The sequence below is a fragment of the Lineus longissimus genome, chromosome 9 (assembly GCF_910592395.1).
Source record: "Lineus longissimus chromosome 9, tnLinLong1.2, whole genome shotgun sequence".
NCBI lineage: Eukaryota > Metazoa > Nemertea > Pilidiophora > Heteronemertea > Lineidae > Lineus > Lineus longissimus.
In genome coordinates this window covers 4,146,200-4,164,994 of record NC_088316.1, presented here as the reverse complement: position 1 = coordinate 4,164,994, position 18,795 = coordinate 4,146,200, and the positions used below count along the sequence as shown (strand labels likewise).

Genomic DNA, 18,795 nt, shown 5'->3' with positions numbered 1-18,795 from the left:
GTTGCAAAGTGGTGAGGGTGCATCTGGCTCATGCTGCTATCTTTCCTTTTGTTCGGCGTTCACTCTGCACTTGGAGGTGATTTTCTCCAGGGAGTATTCATCCTCCAAGGCGGATTGAGCGTTTATGCGTGACACTACGGTTTAGGCACCAATTGGGTTTATTGGCCTAGTGAATCCGACTTCGGCGAGAGGTTGAGTCCACGCAAGCTGACTCATGTTTCTCACTTGGTGGGGTCTTTAACCTGTCCTGACACAGACACCAGATAAAAGGAACCTCAGTTTTAAGTCTCATTCGAAGGAATCTTTAGAGGTGGCTCATTGGCAATGCCAAGAGGAACTTCTGCTGCTCGAGCCTTTGTCTGCGGATTAGGACTTCGTAGATATGGTAGAGTCCAGCAAACTGGCAGTGCCAACTTTGGACTCGGGGCAAAGTCAACGAAAGCAAGATGTGGTCTTTTTAGCCTTGTGTTTATCAGCCAAACACTTGACTGAAAGTGTAGAGGTGCAATTGGTATTGCTAATTGACCACTAATAATGAGGTTGCTTGCTGGAAATGCCCGATTTTGTTGCTCGTGTCTTATCTGCTGATTGAACTTACATGTAGTAGATGTGTTGGGTATATAACCTCTCCCCTGAATATGGCTGTGTCAAGGCCTATATGGCCCGCCAGGCATGAGATTGGACTTCTGTTGCTCATGTCTTGCCTGCTGATTGAACTTAGTAGATGTCTCAGGATTCTTGGGTATAACCTCTCTCCTGAATATGGCTGTCTTGAGGCCTATATGGCCCGCCAGGCATGTGATTGAACTTCTGTTGCTCATGTCTTGCCTGCTGATTGAACTTAGTAGATGTCTCAGGATTCTAGGGTATAACCTCTCCCCTGAATATGGCTGTGTCAAAGCCTATATGGCCCGCCAGGCACGTGATTGGACACCGCACCCTGGTTATTGGCTGGGGCAATCTCAGGGAACCCCACATGTGCGAGATTGGGGCAGTCAATACCACAACTACAACAATATACGATATTCACAACATCATTTATTATCACAACAAGATCCCTACACAGGGACAGAAATCACAGGCACTAAGTAAAAACATGGACGGCCTCAACATCTACATGCAGCAACTGGGAAAACCAGGGCGTAGTTGTTTAAGCATGTTCGCTTAAAACATCATGTCGACATGTTGTTACATGTGCATTGATGTACAGGAAACGACATGTCTGCATGATGTTATGAGCTAACATTCTTTCCAACAAACGGGCCAGAGTGACGGACAGCTGCTAAAAGGAGTCGGTGTTTTGTCCTTACACTTGCTAATGACAGCGTCAGGAACAGCTGCTAAAGTCATTGTTTTCATTTCACTCCTAGGACAGACAATGCGAATGATGGCAGGTAAAGTCATTTTTCTCCCTCACTCATGGGAAAGACAGAATGAGAAATTGCTGCTAAAGTTCCATTTTTCCACTCCTTGGACAGACGGAGCAAAGGATGGCAGCTCAATCATTCCCCTTAGTCCTGTGACTGGAAGAACCCAATCAGCGTATTCAGATCATAATTGTCAAGAACTTCCAGCAGCACTGGGACGCGGGTCTTCACGTTTTGACCTTTGAACTTGAATTTGTCGATGAAGAGATCTGTGATCATGCCTGGAATCCAGGTTAAGGAAATAAATCGACACCCATCACTGAAAATTATCAATTATTCATGTACATTGCACTAGAAAAATGTCATACCTCTTCATGACTGGCAAAGCTATAGTTAGGGTGGGTGTATTTTCCACAAATGCAAGTCCCCCCCTCTACTCGAGAAAACGTTTTGTCGATCTTCTCCTTCTATGTTGGGAATACTGTCTTCATCAGATTTGATTTCTGGGTTATGGTATTTATTCCAATGCCAAATTACATGGTCCCTTTTAAATACATAGACTTGTGGCTGTTTTCGATTTTGGAGTGTCCTTCCTCAACCAGCTGTATGTCTTGCCATCCAAGGCTATAAATGAGTGACATCTATTGAATAAAATTAACAAAACTGAAGAAATATCGATTATTTTGGGGTTTTCTCTCGCGCAATTTGAGCACCCTCCCCGTAATAGCATCATAGAGGTGTAACATCTGTAAAAATTACCTCCAGTCCATATTTAAATGGTTAAATGTTGGAGTATTGCCCATATGTGGTCTTCAAGGAATACTCTGATGGCGAACTTTCTGGGTTGTCTACATTGGCCACTGTGGCCATTTTGGTTCCTGTGTATGTACATGGTTGTATAAGACATACACTCGGGTGTTTATTTTCAGGAGAACCAACAATGCAGAACATTGTGTACACCAGAGACCGCCTAATCCAGTTACGCAATACTGTGATCACCACCAATCACCCATGGATTACTACGTTGGATTGCAAAGTTAGGAGGATTATTCTCCCTAACGTCACAAACCAACTCATAGGGGAGACAACTGAAGACTGTGCTTTTCACCCGGGCATAAGGGTCAATGATGTGAGCAGATCACTACGACCTGGAACGTGCGCTATATAAATGCATATTTACATTACATTACATTACATAAACATTTTCAAAGGATACCATAGAGCCTCTCCAAATGGCATGGCTGACGTTTGTATTCCGCTTGTAAAGAGTCGGCATCTTTTAGAATCTGTTGGTACTCTGGCGACATGAACGATGTGTCGTTTTCATGCACTTGCAACTCCTACAAAAAGAATCACTCAAAAGTCAAGATCGTAACTTTTATCACCATAACGGTGTCCTAGAAACATTCTGGCCACCAGAGCGAATTCAAATCAGCAACATTTGCTATTACAACCATACATGTACAGCCACGTGTACTAAGGGTCACTCAGGGCTTTCCGACTTCACTTTAACACGGCTCGTTGGTAAAGATTTCTGATGAAGAGATAACACTGGGAAAGACAATGGTATTCAATATTTAGCACTAATAGAGCAGATTTTGTGCCAGAATAGATTTGTTTATAATCATATGCCTACATTGTTCATGTTATTGTATTTTTTTGTGGCTAAAAAAATTCCTAAAAATTCAAATTTCAAATTTTTGAACAAAAATAGTTGGCCTATTAATGCCCAATAGAACTGGTTCTTCACTCTATTTGTGGAAAAATAGGTAAGACTGTTGCGGTCAACCCACACTGATTAACTAAGGCAATTACCTTCAGTGCATCGATGAGCTGTACTTTCTTGGCAAGGAGAAGTTGGTACTCTAACTTTGGATGGATCAACTGCAGCGTGTGCGGGATGGATTCCTCGTTGATGTCTGAAAATAGCGGCATTCATTCAAAGACTGACTCAACCTCAAAACAACCCTTGAATTGCAAAGTGCCAAGATAAGTTTTTGAACATTCAGCGTGTGCGGGATGGATTCCTCGTTGATGTCTGAAAATAGCGGCATTCATTCAAAGACTGACTCAACCTCAAAAGAACCCCTGACTCAACCTCGAAACAACCCCTGAATTGCAAAGTGCCCAGATAAGTTTTTGAACATTCAGCGTGTGCAGGATGGATTCCTCGTTGATGTCTGTAAAATAGCGGCATTCATTCAAAGACTGACTCAACCTCACAACAGCCCTTGAATTGTAAAGTGCCCAGATAAGATTTTGAACTTTTATAAGTTGAAAAACTGACGGTACTTAAACAATTTATGCGCCAATTTTCAATCAAAACTTTTTGGCAATTTCTCAGTTAAAGAGAAAACATGGATTAACTTCTTGACAGTCGCTATCGCTGACCCATAGCAGGTTCTATACAGTGGAACCTCCCTTAACAGACACCTCTCTACTAAAGACAACCTCTCTATTAAGGACACTAGTTTTGGTCCCAAAGTGATGGTTTCCATTCAATTTGACCTCTCTAATCAGGACACCTCTCTATTAAGGCAGCACTTGTTAGTCTTGACGGTGTCCTTAATAGAGAGGTTCTACTGTATTTTAACCACTGTTGATATGCTGACAATGATGAAAGCTCTTATGGAAAAGACAAAGACCTTACCATATGTTATGTCGAGCCTGATTTTCTTTTTTGTAGCCTCCTTGGTCAAGACGTCCTTCAGGATGGAGATGGTGGAAATGTTGTCAGATCGGAACAATGCATCGCCTTTCCTGTAATAACATCGAATAAATTGCTAAAAGTTAATCTCTGGGTAACTTGTATTGGGTTCTCCTCGGATTTAAACCTCAAGCCTTCTTGAATGGTAGACCAGTAATATTACCTACTGTGCTAAACAACTCCCTGTCTCTATCAACAATACTGTACAATTATCACCACAGAAAAATGCGAGCTTGCCAACATGTGATAAATCTTTGATAGCATATTGAAATGTAGAAGAAAATAAGAGACCTCAAGAAAACCTAGACTGTCATAGAGGATCATATCGGAGTCGTGGACTCTCTTCGATCTCTCCTCCGCTCCCCTACTTACAATAATGGGGGCACCGAGTTGGCCCTGACCAGGCTCTTACTGAAGAGTTTTTAAATTTCATTATATATCTTTTATGTATATGGCCCTGACCAGGCCTTTGCTCAAGTGATTTTAATTTACTATACTATGTACTGATAAGTTTAAACTACTATGTACTGTCTTTGAATGTACATGTACTTGTATATTTCTTTTCCCAAGTTATGGGGGTGCAATAAATATCATTATTATTGCATGTAGCACCAATCAACTGATGAATTGGTCTGATTCGGGCCTTGAACCTGTGAAGAATTCATTGGCGTGGCAGGCTCTGGGGTTCAGTTCAGCAGGCCCTTTTCTTTTCAAAAAGCTTACCTGTAACAGCACTGCAACTGTGTATTCAAGAATGTTGAGGTGAACTGAAAGGTGCAGGAGTCACCAGCTGGGGTTCTCTCAGGGAGTTCAGGAAGGCAGAAACACACCCACGAATGCATCTCAGCCAAACTGAAGTTGCCTGTCAACTTCAGGGTGTTATGTGGCCTAAAAAACAGATAGGGAGAGAAAAATACAATATACAGTAGAACGTCCCTTAGCGGACACCTCTCCATTAAGGACAACCTCTCTGTTAAGGACAACCTCTCTGTTAAGAACACTAGTTTTGGTCCCAAATTGGTTGTTTCCATTCAAATTGACCTCTCTAATCAGGACACTTCTCTATTAAGGACAGCAATTGTCAGTCCCAGGGGTGTCCTCAATAGAGAGGTTCTACTGTATTTCCTTGTAGTGATACAGCCATGATGCTAAATATTTGAGTGAACATTATAATTCGAGCAAAATTATTTCTCTTCGACATAATATTGCGGTCCTTTTTAAAAATTTGCCCGAGGTCACAAGTAACATTGATTTCTTACTTTTCTTCATCAAAGACGTGCATCCGCTGATGTAATGATAACGGCTTGATATGATACTGCTTGACCTGACAGATCTTCGGCTGCAGACGCGGTGTGACGTATGCCTGCAACATGCCGTACTGCCCCTCGATCGAGCGCACTTTCAATTCTAATCGTGTCGTGTTGGCCTGACATCTGTATGTGGCAAGTAGGAAATTGCCTTGCTGAAAATTGAACGAGACAAATTACAGTTACATATACAGACAAAGCTGGTGGTTGAAATGAGCTCACGATTTGTCTGTTTTTACTATCACTTGTACCATTTATATGTATTCCCATTAAAAATATGGCAATTCCAAAGATGAAATGACCAAACTGTCTGTATTACACAATAGGTGCCTGTGGCAGAGCTGCAAGGTGTTTTTGCCAAGGAAAATCTCCAAGGATGCCCTCCACGTTAGGACTCAGACTGAGGATGTAGCCAATGGAATCAGACGGCGCAGGCTGAGATGGCTCAGACTTGTCCTCCGGATGAAGCCAGCCAGCATAGCCAAGACTGCCCTACCTTGGACTCCCAAGGAAAGAGGAAACATAGCTCCCCAAAGGCCACATGGGGGAGAACAACGTCCGACAAGTTAGATTTGATGACTGATGTTGGATGAGGCGCAAAGGGAAGCCAAGGCCAGAAAAACAATGGAGGGAACGTAATGTGGCCTCGTGTCCTACTAGGGATGAGGAGTCTAAGAAGAAGAAGAGATTCCATTGATGGTTAAAACAAGTTCCGTGGGAATCCAAACAAACACCCCACAAAATTGTGCTTCTGATTCCAAAGAAGGTGGAGGCTTTAGGCAGACCACCCCGGGGCATACATAACACTCTTACCTCGGGATCACACTGACTGTAACTGACCACTGCTGAGTTCTTGTCTACATCCAACAGGTCAATAGGTACATCACTCTGAAACGAAAGTCAAGAAAATAAAACAATAAACAAATAAATGGTTACCAGTATTTATATAATAATAATGGTGCCAAGATGTGACATTGTGCTTTTTATTCGACGAATGATTTTGGGCAGAAGGCAGAGTAAATTGAATCCAGAAATCATGAAGATAATTTCAAGGGTTTTCCTGAGAGCCAAACCAACTGAGAGTTTTTCAAGTTGGCAGAAAATAGGGGGGCTGGGGCCATGTCGACCCCCCTTGGATCCATCCCCGCAAGTTCTCCATATTAATCACAGTAAACTTACCTGTAACAGCACATTATCAATTGCCATCTGAACCTCAAGACTCAGAGTATAACTCGCATCTTCACGATCAAGGACGTATTTATCGTTGATGTTAAACTTTGGGACGGCTGACACTGCATTCTTGCTCTGAGCGGTGCTTTGATATTTTTCACGCTCTTTCAACACTTTCTGTTGCAGTTCTTCAAGGTCAGATCTAAAGAATGAAAGAATATTGCTTAGAAGCATTTGTATACAAACAATTAAAATTTGAAATAATTCATTATTAAAACAGTATTACGATAAATCAGTGATGGTGCTAAATTTATTCGTTATACAGTTTGTGCCTGATACATTTTTGGCTATGTGTTACATATGTAGTATGCTAGTGCTAAATTTCACAGCAGAGTGGGCCTACTTGTCACTTTGTAATATTTAAGGAGGATTCTTGTTGACACTGTTAATGACAGCAAGCTAGCTAGCCAACATAAACTATATGTAGAATCATATCCACAAATTGAAGGAGAATTCTCTCAGAGTAATAAAGTAGATGTAACAAAGATAGGTGATCGCTATGACCTGACAATTGAAGCAATTTAAATCACTTGTTTGTGCGGCGTTTCATACATCAAAGGGTTAACCCAACATTTGACACACATTACAAGGAAAACAATAATGCATGCAGTTTTCACAACATGCAGTGGTACAAATTCGTGAACCTATAAATGTGTGTGTTGTCATTCAGAGTCAGTCTATTATAGAATACTGTACCTAAACAGAACAAAACCAACAATCACCAACCAAAAAGTTATGAAATCTATTGTAGTAGTCTAAAAGCTAACATTTTATGAGTGGCCCAAGATTTATACCATGCTTGTAACCTCACTCCTAAGAGGCCAATATCATGCTTATTGAAATCAATCCAATGCTCATTAAATGTCATGTGTGTGAGGTTATATCACATGGTATTTCGGGTCACCCTGAAGACCTACGCCATTCATTCAAAATTTGAATTTGAAATTTGAGATTTTTCAATTGCACAAATACACATTGAATACAAATTTCATCACTGCTGTTGTGTACACAGGTAAAGATGTACTCCATAGGATGATTATCGTTATTACGTACAGCGGCAATGTTTATTTCTATTTACTTGAGCCACAAGTAAATACAACGTACATGAACAACATAGGCCTTTAAAATTTAGTAGTACAGTTCCTTACTTCATGTTCACCACTTTATTATGTGTGTCCCTGTCAATGAAGACCTCGCTCGGTCCAGCGGCCTTCGTGAGTGGTTCGGTGGTTAGGCCGAGGACCCATCCTATCATGCGGAAACAACACAGAATGCATTAATATACAACATGCAGGGGTGCAAACAAGTGCTGGAATGGCAATACAGGGTGATCCAAAATATCATCACCTAAATTTGGCAGAGCTAACAACATGCAGACCATTCTCCAAAGGCAAAGCAGCGATAATATTCAAGCATATTGTAGGATACCGCTTCATCACACTACTATCACTGCGCAGGGAGTATGCATGCAAATACTACAATTTTAGGGTTTGGAAATAAAATCCAAGTTGTCCAGGGCATAAGCATTTCACAATCCATCAGTATCAGATTGCAAGAGCTTTTAGGACCATAAACATTGTCCAGCATGCAGAAGCTAGTAAGAACATTCAGGGATGACATCAATACAGCTGGTTACCTTAAAATTAAAATGTTTTGCTTTGTGTCTTCACTAATTGTTGTTGCATTTTTGGGCAGGACAAGTTCATGAAACCACGGTTTGGTGGTTAGCCCATAAATCCAGCCTAGAGTGGGTTAGAAGGATAATGTAGTTGTTCTCACTATGGACGGTGACAGACACTTGCGGTTACAGACAGGTCGTCATCATTGTATTTACGCATGCGCGAGTAACCGGATGTAAACAAATCCATGTGTTTTACAAATGAAGCATTTGGAGTAATAAAGTCCTTTTACTCTAAGGTTGAAATAAAATAATTCAGGCATAAATGCCCATAATGGGGGAGTTTTTTTTATTTTTATTTTCTACTAATTAATAAGGGAAGGAAAATCCAAATTATTTTAAAAAGTGTGGCTCAACTAAATAACTGTAGATTGCATGATGACAAGCCAGGAGAAATCCAGTTATTTCATGGAATACCCATTCTGTAAATAAAAGCACGTGGAGAGCTATAAATATCTTCAATCAAATGCATGTGACTTAATTTGTTTACATCCGGTTACTCGCGCATGCGTAAATACAATGCTGTAAATGCCTTTAAAAACAGGCTGGATAAACTATGGGGCAAATCAAAGGATATGTACGAATTTTAGTGGCTGGTACATGATATATATATGCCGGATCATTGAAGGACAAGTAAGATATGTTGATGAAAATCAGATACCAGAAAAAGAGAGTTAGGATGCGAATTGCTATATGTAGAACGACTAAAGAAGAAATGAAGGTCCATGACAATCTGTAAATAGTGTAAAAAGTTAAATTTTTTGTTTCTTCCCACTGTGTTAAACCCGCATGCGTATAAAATGAAGAAGTGCAGAAGTTTACGTATGAAGGAGGCAAAGACCCTTCATGGGCCAAGATGCCACTATGACGGTAACGGTAACGGTAATGATGATGACCTGTCTGTAACCGCCGACCTGTCTGTAACCGCATGTGTGACAGACTGGCGTGGCGGGTCAGATTTTTGCACTTAAGTTTCATCATGCTGCATAATTACGAATTGGTGCAGGAAATGACATCATAAATGCTGAAGTGACGCACCAGTCTGTCACTGCCCTTAAGACCATTGACTAAACATTGCAAAGGGAATAAATTTATACATGAAACAAACAATGCTTCCGTATAAAAGTAAAAGAACAATCAATGCTGGAGTGTTTAGGCCTAAGGTGACCTCAATGCAAAGAAATTTTGTTTTTTCATCGCGCCCTGAACCATGGCATATTTATCATAAACAGTGCTCTGTTTTCATCATCATCATCATTGTCATCATATTTGTCTTTAGCTTAATAGACCTGGGCCCTAGCCACGATTTGTGTCCAACATTACTCTGGACGATGGAGAGCAACCTGTCGTCTGCTGCTAATGCATCATATCCACGCAGGATTTGATGCTGTCATCGAACATTATAACAGAGCTCACCAGTGTGTCGACCACACATTGGACTAATTATCAATAGGTTTACACTCAGCCTTTCATCCCGTGATACTGGTAATGTTTAAAGTGAATTTTGCACGAGCAAATCAATTCCCATCCCAAGCCTCAGTGGGTATCAAAGCAGTGGTTGCAACATCAATAAGTCATTACGCTATAAAATGCATATATGAGCATTTCTGAATAAACCCTACTGCCCACATGTTCAGCTGGCATAATCTAGCTAACCGAGCCACACCAGACTTAAGAAAAGGCACACTTGTGACCCGCCGTGGCAAAATGAGTCGCATGTCGCTCCGAGCTTGACAGGTTGAGACGGACTGGTTGTTCATTTCGCTATTGTCTGCCTTTTGTTAAATCTGAGTATATCAATTTCTTCTATTATGTCCTGGTGTCATTTTAGGCTCATCTTCTGTGCAACATGCAACTCATTTTGCCATGCCGGGTCACATTTTCCTGGTTGGTGAAAATGTAAAAGTACTAAAGCGCTGGTCGGGCAAAATCCTCTGTGATTCTGTCATGAAAGCACATGTAATACAATTATGATCCCTATAAAAAGAAAAACATACCTGCATATGTTGAACAGATGACCTCATCATACCCAGCAGATGCCACAACGCCACCTTGGACAGCAGTCACACTCTCACTGCACAACTGAAATGTAGGAATACAACAAGTCACTTTACTGCATTTGCTTTGACTTATAAATTGTAAACTCAGGTTTTCTTCAACCTTTTGCCTGACATGACAGGGCAAGCAAAAGACAACATCTGTTGTACGTACCTATTGAATAAACATGACAGGGCAAGCAAAAGACCCCATCTGTTGTATGTACCTGCTGAATAAACATGACAGGGCAAGCAAAAGACCCCATCTGTTGTATGTACCTATTGAATAAACATGCCAGGGCCAGCAAAAGACCCCATCTGTTGTACGTACCTGCTGAATAAACATACCAGGGCAAGCAAAAGACCACAATCGGTTTGGAATACTCGTGTTAGAATCCACCTACCTCATTTTCACTATGCCGATCACTCCAATTGGCACCCAACAATAGTGACACACAACACTCACTTTAGAGCCAAAACAAAAAGTCTTGGCCTAAAAATAACCCCAGCTTTGAAAGTAAGGGCCTATACTAACTGTGCTATATCGCTTGACAGGCTCATCAGCTTCATCATAACCATAGACCTCAACCAGGCCATCGTCCCGTCCAACCAACAGGTCTAGGACGCCATCCGCTGTGATGTCATAATTGTCGAGACTCAGGACACCTGGAAAATATGTCTTAGATATAAAATAATGAACACTCCGAATCACACTGAAGCCAATGAGCTGTTACAAAAAGTCTGAAACCGTTTTCTTGTAAAAATCTTGTCCATGAGTCAGCATCTACTTGCACAAAAATGCCTCTACATGCTTATTTTTGGTCCATTTTTCAAAATTTAAAGATTAACAGAAAGTTTCACCTAGTTCTTTCCTGTTGGAATCCTAAGGTTTAAGTGAGCACTAACTAGCTGCATCCTAGCATCACGGAAGATTCTGGGATGGCCAAGCTCTTTGAGCAAGAACCTGGCCATGGAAATGCCTTATAAGAATCCAACTTTCCCATCACACCCACGCATGCTATCATTTTTGTCTCAACTCATAACTTACCGCCACTGCGCTTTTCATTCGGTACCACCCATCTGTGATTAGGAGAAACCCTGAAAAGAAGAGTAAAAAAATAACTGATGTTCATATCTTAAACTAATGCACCTTTAGAGAAATGCACAGAACACCTCTGGACCTTAAGTCTATAGAGGTGTTCTCGACTTTGGGTTAGAGCAAAACTTGGGATATAGCAATAATCTAGCAATCTCAAGTGATGCTAGCTTTCTTTTGTATTTACATGTAAGTCTCCATATATATTTTATCTGCAAAGGAAGAAAAAAGAGCAGAAGTCCGTAGATAGAAGAAAGGTGTAGTACCCCAGGTCAGCCTGGCTCTATGTACTCTGGCCAGTCAAGACATATGTTTAAATACCTACATGTACAGTGGGTTTTTTTGGCAATGCTGTGATTATTTTATTTCAAAGTGATCTCCTGTGAACATAGGTGAGGTAAATAACATGCACATTTCAAATTATTCCTACAAGAATGTGTTCTGTGAATCTAAGAAAACTCTAATCACGGGTGTACATGTAGGACAACCAACGGAATACCGACGTTGGTAACCAGTGAAAAGGCAAGATGAGGATGCAGGACTGTGGAGATTTCATCACCGGTACGCTGAAGCCAGAAAGCATCGCGATTACGCAGCAGCACGTGAAATGAACAGGGGGTCTAACATGGTGACTGAGAGATGCTGCAGCTTAAATCTATACAGACTGTGACTAAGGAACAACAGGCATATCAAAATAGGGTATCAGCATCACAGAAGCTGCGCTAAATTTCACTCGGGTCTGCATCAACATGACGTAAAAAACAGACATAAGTTACGTCACGTTTTTGTCACGCAATGCAATACCGTCACATGGTAACTTTAAATATCGGGGTGACGTTGAAAAAATTGTCTTAATTGTCCTCAGGAGGCTGTTTGAAGTTACCCCACAGTTCGAAGTCACCCCGTGTGATGGAATCCCAGTGACAGTCAGCACCACATAGCGGGGCCTGTAGTTTTGCCGCTACCCTATTGACAAATTGACACGGCTCAAACCTATGAACATGTTCAATCTAAATCAAGCCACCATCATGCTACTGGAATATAGGGACAGGTAGGATAGATTGGTTCCAAAGCACAAAATGACAGAGGCAATCTGGGTATAAATTGGAATTGGGAACCGCCCTATAAGGGACGGTCCCGCAGGGTGGGGAGGGGAGATCATGTCTGTAACACCTGGAAAAGTTTGTGAATGTGACACAAGTAGTTACCTGTCAAACTTCCTGCAAAAGTTAAGATGCACAAACTTATCAAACAGAAATTATACATGTATATTATCAGCACATTGGGTGACCGAGGGCATCTGTGAAATTAACTTCAATTTCAAAATTTAGCAGTGAACTCAGTACGCTTATTACAAAGTGTTTTCACCCATTTAATGCCATTGTCTCTGCAAAAGTCAAGAAAGTACTCAATCCTCTAAAGTAGCGCTTCAGCTATCAAAGAGGTTTAGCAGGAAGCAGCACCTTGGTTTTTCGTTATTGTCTCTTTTTGCTTCGCCTTTGAACCGGCCACAAGCCCTTTTCAAATTTTATGCTCTGCTTGAAAGTGTCCAGCATGGAGGCATCAGCTAGTTTTAGAAATTACTGGCAGATTTTGTTGCTTTTATAGTGGTTTTTCTATGCTTTCTTCAGATTTTGACACCAAATGTTGCCAATTTTAGGATTTATTGTGAGCAATTTAATCGTTTTCTGGGTGGAAATAGCAGCAAAATGTGATCAAATGGTGATCGGAAGTTATTAACTCTAGCTGTTTCTGGGAGTTTACCATGCACAAGGGGAAAGGCCAAGGGTAAGCTTACATGGAATATTTTCTACAAAATTCATTTTTCAATGCGAAATTCACCATTGTGTGAAAGAGATATGACAGACAATGTGCACGGCCCATAATGCATGAGGATTTAAATGCTGTTCGAATAAAAGAAATGACTGGTGACAAGAGTGGTACGGACGGAATCTTCGGTGCAAAACTCGTGAAATTCACCTGATTCTTTTGCTGTAGAGGTGAAAAACATAATCCCAGTAAATGATGATTAACGAAATGTGGAAATTGAAGAAATTTTTTCTAAAGCTAATACATGTACTCATTTAAAAATGGATAACAGCATGCAGTTGCCAAACAAAATTGTTTTTTGGTGAAGTGATAGTATAAAACTCATAAAATGAGTGAAATATAAAATGTGATGTGATTTCTTTTAGAGGGCTGTACCTGTCATGAATATCTCTTATGAGCCTAGCAACAAGATTTAAACAAAACAAACAGAAAATTATCAAACAAAGGATTTAGAACTGAAGAAGTGCAGAAATAAAATGCAGTACAGTTTATAATTGGCCAACTGAAATTGACAAAATCTGTCAACTCGAAAAACATTTCATGAATTCGAAGAAAATACATACCAACAAAGTTGACATGTTTTCCTGCTTATGAGTTCTAAAGATATAGGGTGGCAATATACTGTCATACTGACGAGCTTAAAAAAAACCACAACTTTTTCACAAAAAATTACCAACTTGCAACAATCTTTATACCTGCTTATTTGGACCAAGCCTATCTTGCCGTCTGCTGTTCCATAGAGGAGTTCATTGCCTTCATCACCTGGGAATGAGAAAGAACGACTTGTCAGGCCGCAGGGATGCCATACTTGGAGTTTTTATCAAAGGATGTTATGAGAAAGACTCTTATACATTACATCATGTATTATATCATAATGTCACACTGGGAACTGGTATAAATGCACGATCGAGAGGTGTTCGCATGCAACCATCAGGAGATATGTCAATATGGATGGAAGCTCTCTCATAGGACCATCAGGAGATATGTCAATATGGATGGAGACTCTCTCATGTGGTAGGTACATGTGGTAAATGACACCTGGGGACAATTTTCGAAAACCGATTGAGGCTTGTTGTGTGTGGAGGCTAGGATGAGCTGACTTTAAGAACTTGAATACCAGTATTGTCTATTGTAATACAGAATCCGCCACTTGAAAAGTAGGTTACATGACTTACCTCCATGGTTACCATAGAGACTAGAATTAGCTGACTTTAAGAACTTGAATACTAGTATTGTCTATTGTAATACAGTATCCACCAATTGAAAAGTAGGTCACATGACTTACCTCCATGGTTACCATAGAGACAGAGACAGGATGGTGGACCAGGGACCTCCACTTCATAAAGCAGTTCAGAGTTCTGTAACACAAGAATGGAAAACCAAATCAACACTCAGCATGGAAAACTTTAACCATAACAAAATTTAAGCTTAAGAAAATAGTTCACATCCTTTATACAGTGTATGTGTGCCCAAATGATAGGTAATGAAATGGCCACAGGCCATTGTGCTCACCGTATAGATATTTGTGACCCATCACAGCAAAACCAGGCGCATGCCGCACGGAAGATGAGCCTATGAATGACACCAGGAGATAATGGAAGAAATTGATGTGCTCATATTTCACAAAAGGCAGACAAAAGAGAAATGAAGAAACAGTCCGTCTCAACCTGCCAAGCTCAGAGCGACATGCGCCTGGTTTTGCTGTGACAGGTCACATTTAATTAACAGTTCATGCTGGTTATGAAACATGCTATAGCTAAATGCCTGAAATGGGAAATTTTATCCTATCCATTTAACCTCTGCAACCTTAAAAAGTAGGTTGAATCAAAACCCATGTGACATATAATACCGTATGGTGGTTAGATGTACCCATGATATCAGATTGGTGGCAATCGGGCAAGTAGTTAAGCAGTTATCACATTTGAAAGGTTTTAGATTTGGCCCCCTGGTGGCCAAGTGGTGAATCAGGACACTATGGAATTGTATGGACTCTCCTACAGTGAGTAAAAAGACCAGCCTAGCTTACCTGAAGTACCCTGAGGACACGATCCTGACACGCCAACACCGGCGTTACCTCAGTCACCTTCTCAGTGGGCAAGCATATCACATCGTTGATCTTATCGCCGCATAGGAAATAATTCACGTCCTTGCAGTCACGGTAGTGGTTGAAGATGTAGCTGCCGCAGGTGAACAGATCTGAGCCTTCAACATGCCTGAACAAAAATGTGATAACTTTTTTAGCATTTCTTGCCACAGTAAGTGAATGTAAACACATGTTGGCCGATAGGTTGTGCTGTTTTCAAACATCTCAGCCTGACAGATTCAAAACAGTCAGATAAACATTGCAGCGTAGGTTCCCTCAAGGCAACTCTGATTTCCGTTAGGCCTACAGTTTGAACCTGCTATAAATTGCAAGTCCAATTTCTAGAATACTTTCTCACAGCACACGCAATAGGAACACACACTTTCTGAAATTGATTCCTCATTTCAAGAGGACTTGGAGAATACCCTTGAAATCAACATCTGAATTCACGTATACTTACATAGAATTGATATTTTCCGTGAGATTTGTGTCAAACCCCAGAAACTGTTTTCCCCTTCTTGTATAACCTCGGACCTCGGATCCACAAGCTACAAAGATTTTCTCCCTTGGTTGTCCAACAGGTCCTCCAAGTTCCATCCTCGTCAGTTTATTGGTGCTTGGCAAGGTCTTGAAAACATGCTGAGGAAAAGAACATTCATCAGTACAAGAGGAAGGCCATTACAATTTGCTTGATATCTAATCAATTGTCAGCGGCGCTTTATAATAATAATAATAATTAATAATAATAATAAATTTATATTGAAGTGCAAGGTTAACATAAAAGTTTTCTATGCACTGTACATACATAAAAATGGCCGTGAAATGAAACATAAGCATTACAGGACATGAAATAAGACAGGAGCATTTTTAAAACATATGACGATAAAACATAAGTATTTGAAGTAAAACATAAGTGAGAAGATAAAATCAGACGACAAAATAGTCTTTAAAAAGAAGAGTCTTTAACTTTGAGGCAAAAGCACCAGCGACTGTAAGACAGCGCATCTCTTGCGGCAGGCTTTACAAAAGAGTTAAAGGGGTATCTGGACAAACGGCATTATCAACAGAAACCTGGGCCAATCCACTCTTTTACGTCCATTTCATCAGATGCAAAACATTCATAATCATTATCCCAAGATTTCATTTAAAAACTTAGTGGCTGATATAAAAAACAAAAAAACCCACAACGCCAACGGGCAATCTCTGGCCGTGTGCTGTCACGCATGAAACAGCTGAGGGGTGCGAAATGATGTATAAGTTAAGATGTATAATTGCTCTCCTTTGAGCTTCAATGACGATGTGTCAAGAAAGACATGGCAATTTCTCCCTCCGCGGAGAGCACCCCACATGCGCAGCTTCATATTTTCTCGTGAGTCTCTGCGGGCCAGAATTGTTTTCACATACGTTGGCGCAGGGGAGATCCTTATTGGATGTGCACTGGTGTCTGGCATTGTCTGGCATCTCGGCATTCTGTTGTGTCTCTCACTTAGAGTCATTTTAGGTGCTCACGCAGGCAGCAGTGGCCTGTTCTCAGACAATAGATATCCACGTGAGACTGTAGGCAGGTCTCTTTGTCTCACTTGCCTCTCTGCACCCAGGTGTAGAAATGGGTACCGATCAGAAATGCTCAGATTGGAGCGCTGGTTGAGCAGCTCATCTGTGGTCTACTGAAAGGTTTCAGGATAGACTTGGGTTATAGTGTCGAGTCATATGAAACCTCTACCATAGTTGATATCAGAGTCAGACTATATACCCAAATTTTAACTCCTGAACTTTTTGTTATATTTTGCAAGCCCAGTAGCCTTACCTGTGTTTCGCTTCTCTTCATGCCAAAACATTGCAGCACGCCATTTTGGTCGCACACCGCGACTTTCTGTAGTGCGTCCTTCTTCCCACCAGATGGCAGTAGTCTCATTGACTTCTGGGAGGTTATGCCAACCTTGAAAATATAAAGTGCAATGCAGAAGCAGGGATGATGAACTCTTAATACATATCAACAGATTATAAAACATAGTGCATTTGTTGTGAAACAAAGTTACTCTTAAATCGACAAACAAGCATCATGATCAGATTCCGAGTCAAACTTTCATTTTCATGTCAGATTTATATCAAATCATATCCTGCCTAATTATTGTATTAATTTTTAGATTTGTCTCTGCAACGGGTCTAATTCGTCAAAGGCCCCAAGGAAAGACCCTCATGAGAGGATAACCTGCCTTAGGCTTTGCATGGTCTTATTGTTTAAATGATTTAGATCAGATGGCAATATACAACATGCAAGATTTAACTATCATGAACTGCCAGATTCATGTCGACATCACAAATAACCTCAACTTGCACAAGTCAAATTTGCGAGTTATTGACATCTTTAAAATTTTCACGAATGGCAAAAATAAAGAGGCACAAGACTTCTTCTGTTTACAGTATGGCAATTCGTTGACACCTACCTGGACATAATCAACCCGTGACAGGTTCAGCTCCATCATCTTGAAAGTTTTATCAGTCAACGGTCAAAGGGTGGAGTCTGGGTCTTCAAGCAAAAAGTCCCATCCAACAAGGGGAGAGGTATCGGTCACTTGTCAGTTGGTCAGCTCCGTCTACCTTGGGGTAAGAACATAAAATGCAAACGGTATTCTATAAAGCAATTTTACTGTATTTTTTTCTGTACCGGCACTCCAAGTACACCTGTGACCGCAACAAAACATTGGACTGTGTTAGTATAGCATAAATAGGCCTTGCCCTTGGGTTTCCCATCTCATCTACATCATGTTAACGTTCTGTTCTGACTCTGTTCTGGACCTTTTTGACTTGTGCCCTATCCATCCTGTTGGAGGTATATGACAGCTAAATGCACCCTCAAAAGATTTAAGTTGAGGGTCTGAGAGAAAAATTAATAGAAAGAAGAAAGACTTGAAAAGTAGCAGCTTTTCAATCTTGTCAAAAGTAGCAGTTTGAGTTTTTCAATCTTGTCCAAAAGTCTAACAATTTGTCTTCTAAACCTGTATTGTTCAGCTTTGTTGATAACTACCTTGTTGTCGACGATATCTTATAACAGTTTTCATCAGTTGGACAAGAAATTTAACTTTATCTTCAGTATTTAGGTAAAAATCGGCATTTATTGGATGTGTAAAATAACAAATTTGCAAGAATGTTTACCCGGAAATAGTTGGCGCCACCTTGTGTCAGCTATACTAACCAATCAATGCAGGGTGTCACAAAAAAATCGTTCATATGTTTTTTGGAGGAGTGGGCCTATGATGACGTGACAATTAAATTCACATTCTAGGATGGTTTGAGGCACTGCCGGCAACATCATTTCCAAATTTGGAACACAATATTGTCACTTTTGATTGAGACTTTTGTCTGCAGCCGAGCTTACACTGAATTAAAACGCTGTCCTACTGAAGACACCACTGCACAGCAATCACTCACTTTATGAAAATCAGATTGAGACACCGTCC

The 18,795-nt window shown here is 40.6% G+C and overlaps 1 protein-coding gene across 7 annotated transcripts; it reads right to left on the bottom strand.

The window, feature by feature from the left end:
* Positions 1-1,023: 1,023 nt before the first annotated feature.
* Positions 1,024-18,506, bottom strand: LOC135493691 (Bardet-Biedl syndrome 7 protein homolog). Of its 7 annotated transcripts, none has more exons than XM_064781210.1 (20): positions 18,491-18,506; positions 17,782-17,931; positions 17,142-17,273; positions 15,795-15,973; positions 15,278-15,464; positions 14,537-14,609; positions 13,947-14,013; positions 12,630-12,641; positions 11,374-11,423; positions 10,861-10,991; positions 10,287-10,371; positions 8,248-8,353; positions 6,561-6,753; positions 6,195-6,269; positions 5,334-5,536; positions 4,798-4,962; positions 4,018-4,127; positions 3,183-3,286; positions 2,584-2,707; positions 1,024-1,648 (listed from the first exon to the last, which is right to left on the bottom strand). In XM_064781210.1, exons 2-20 carry the CDS (start codon positions 17,818-17,820, stop codon positions 1,512-1,514), a joined length of 2,172 nt encoding a protein of 723 aa, XP_064637280.1. In that variant the 5' UTR covers positions 17,821-17,931; positions 18,491-18,506; the 3' UTR covers positions 1,024-1,511. The 7 variants fall into 7 exon arrangements, with proteins under 7 accessions (XP_064637280.1, XP_064637281.1, XP_064637278.1 ...); XM_064781211.1 differs by having other exon boundaries at positions 17,782-17,935; positions 18,491-18,505; XM_064781208.1 differs by having other exon boundaries at positions 17,782-17,935; positions 18,363-18,500.
* Between the last annotated feature and the right edge of the window lie 289 nt (positions 18,507-18,795).

What these genes read in the sequence shown, in the direction of transcription:
- LOC135493691 (XM_064781210.1), bottom strand. Translation starts at nt 17,820, where the DNA reads ATGATGGAGCTGAACCTGTCACGGGTTGATTATGTCCAG. An exon ending in TCTCTATGGTAACCATGGAG is followed by an intron (nt 14,014 to 14,536) that starts GTAAGTCATGTG and finishes TCTCATTCCCAG; the next exon opens with GTGATGAAGGCAATGAACTC. An exon ending in AGCTCATCGATGCACTGAAG is followed by an intron (nt 2,708 to 3,182) that starts GTAATTGCCTTA and finishes TTCTTTTTGTAG; the next exon opens with GAGTTGCAAGTGCATGAAAA.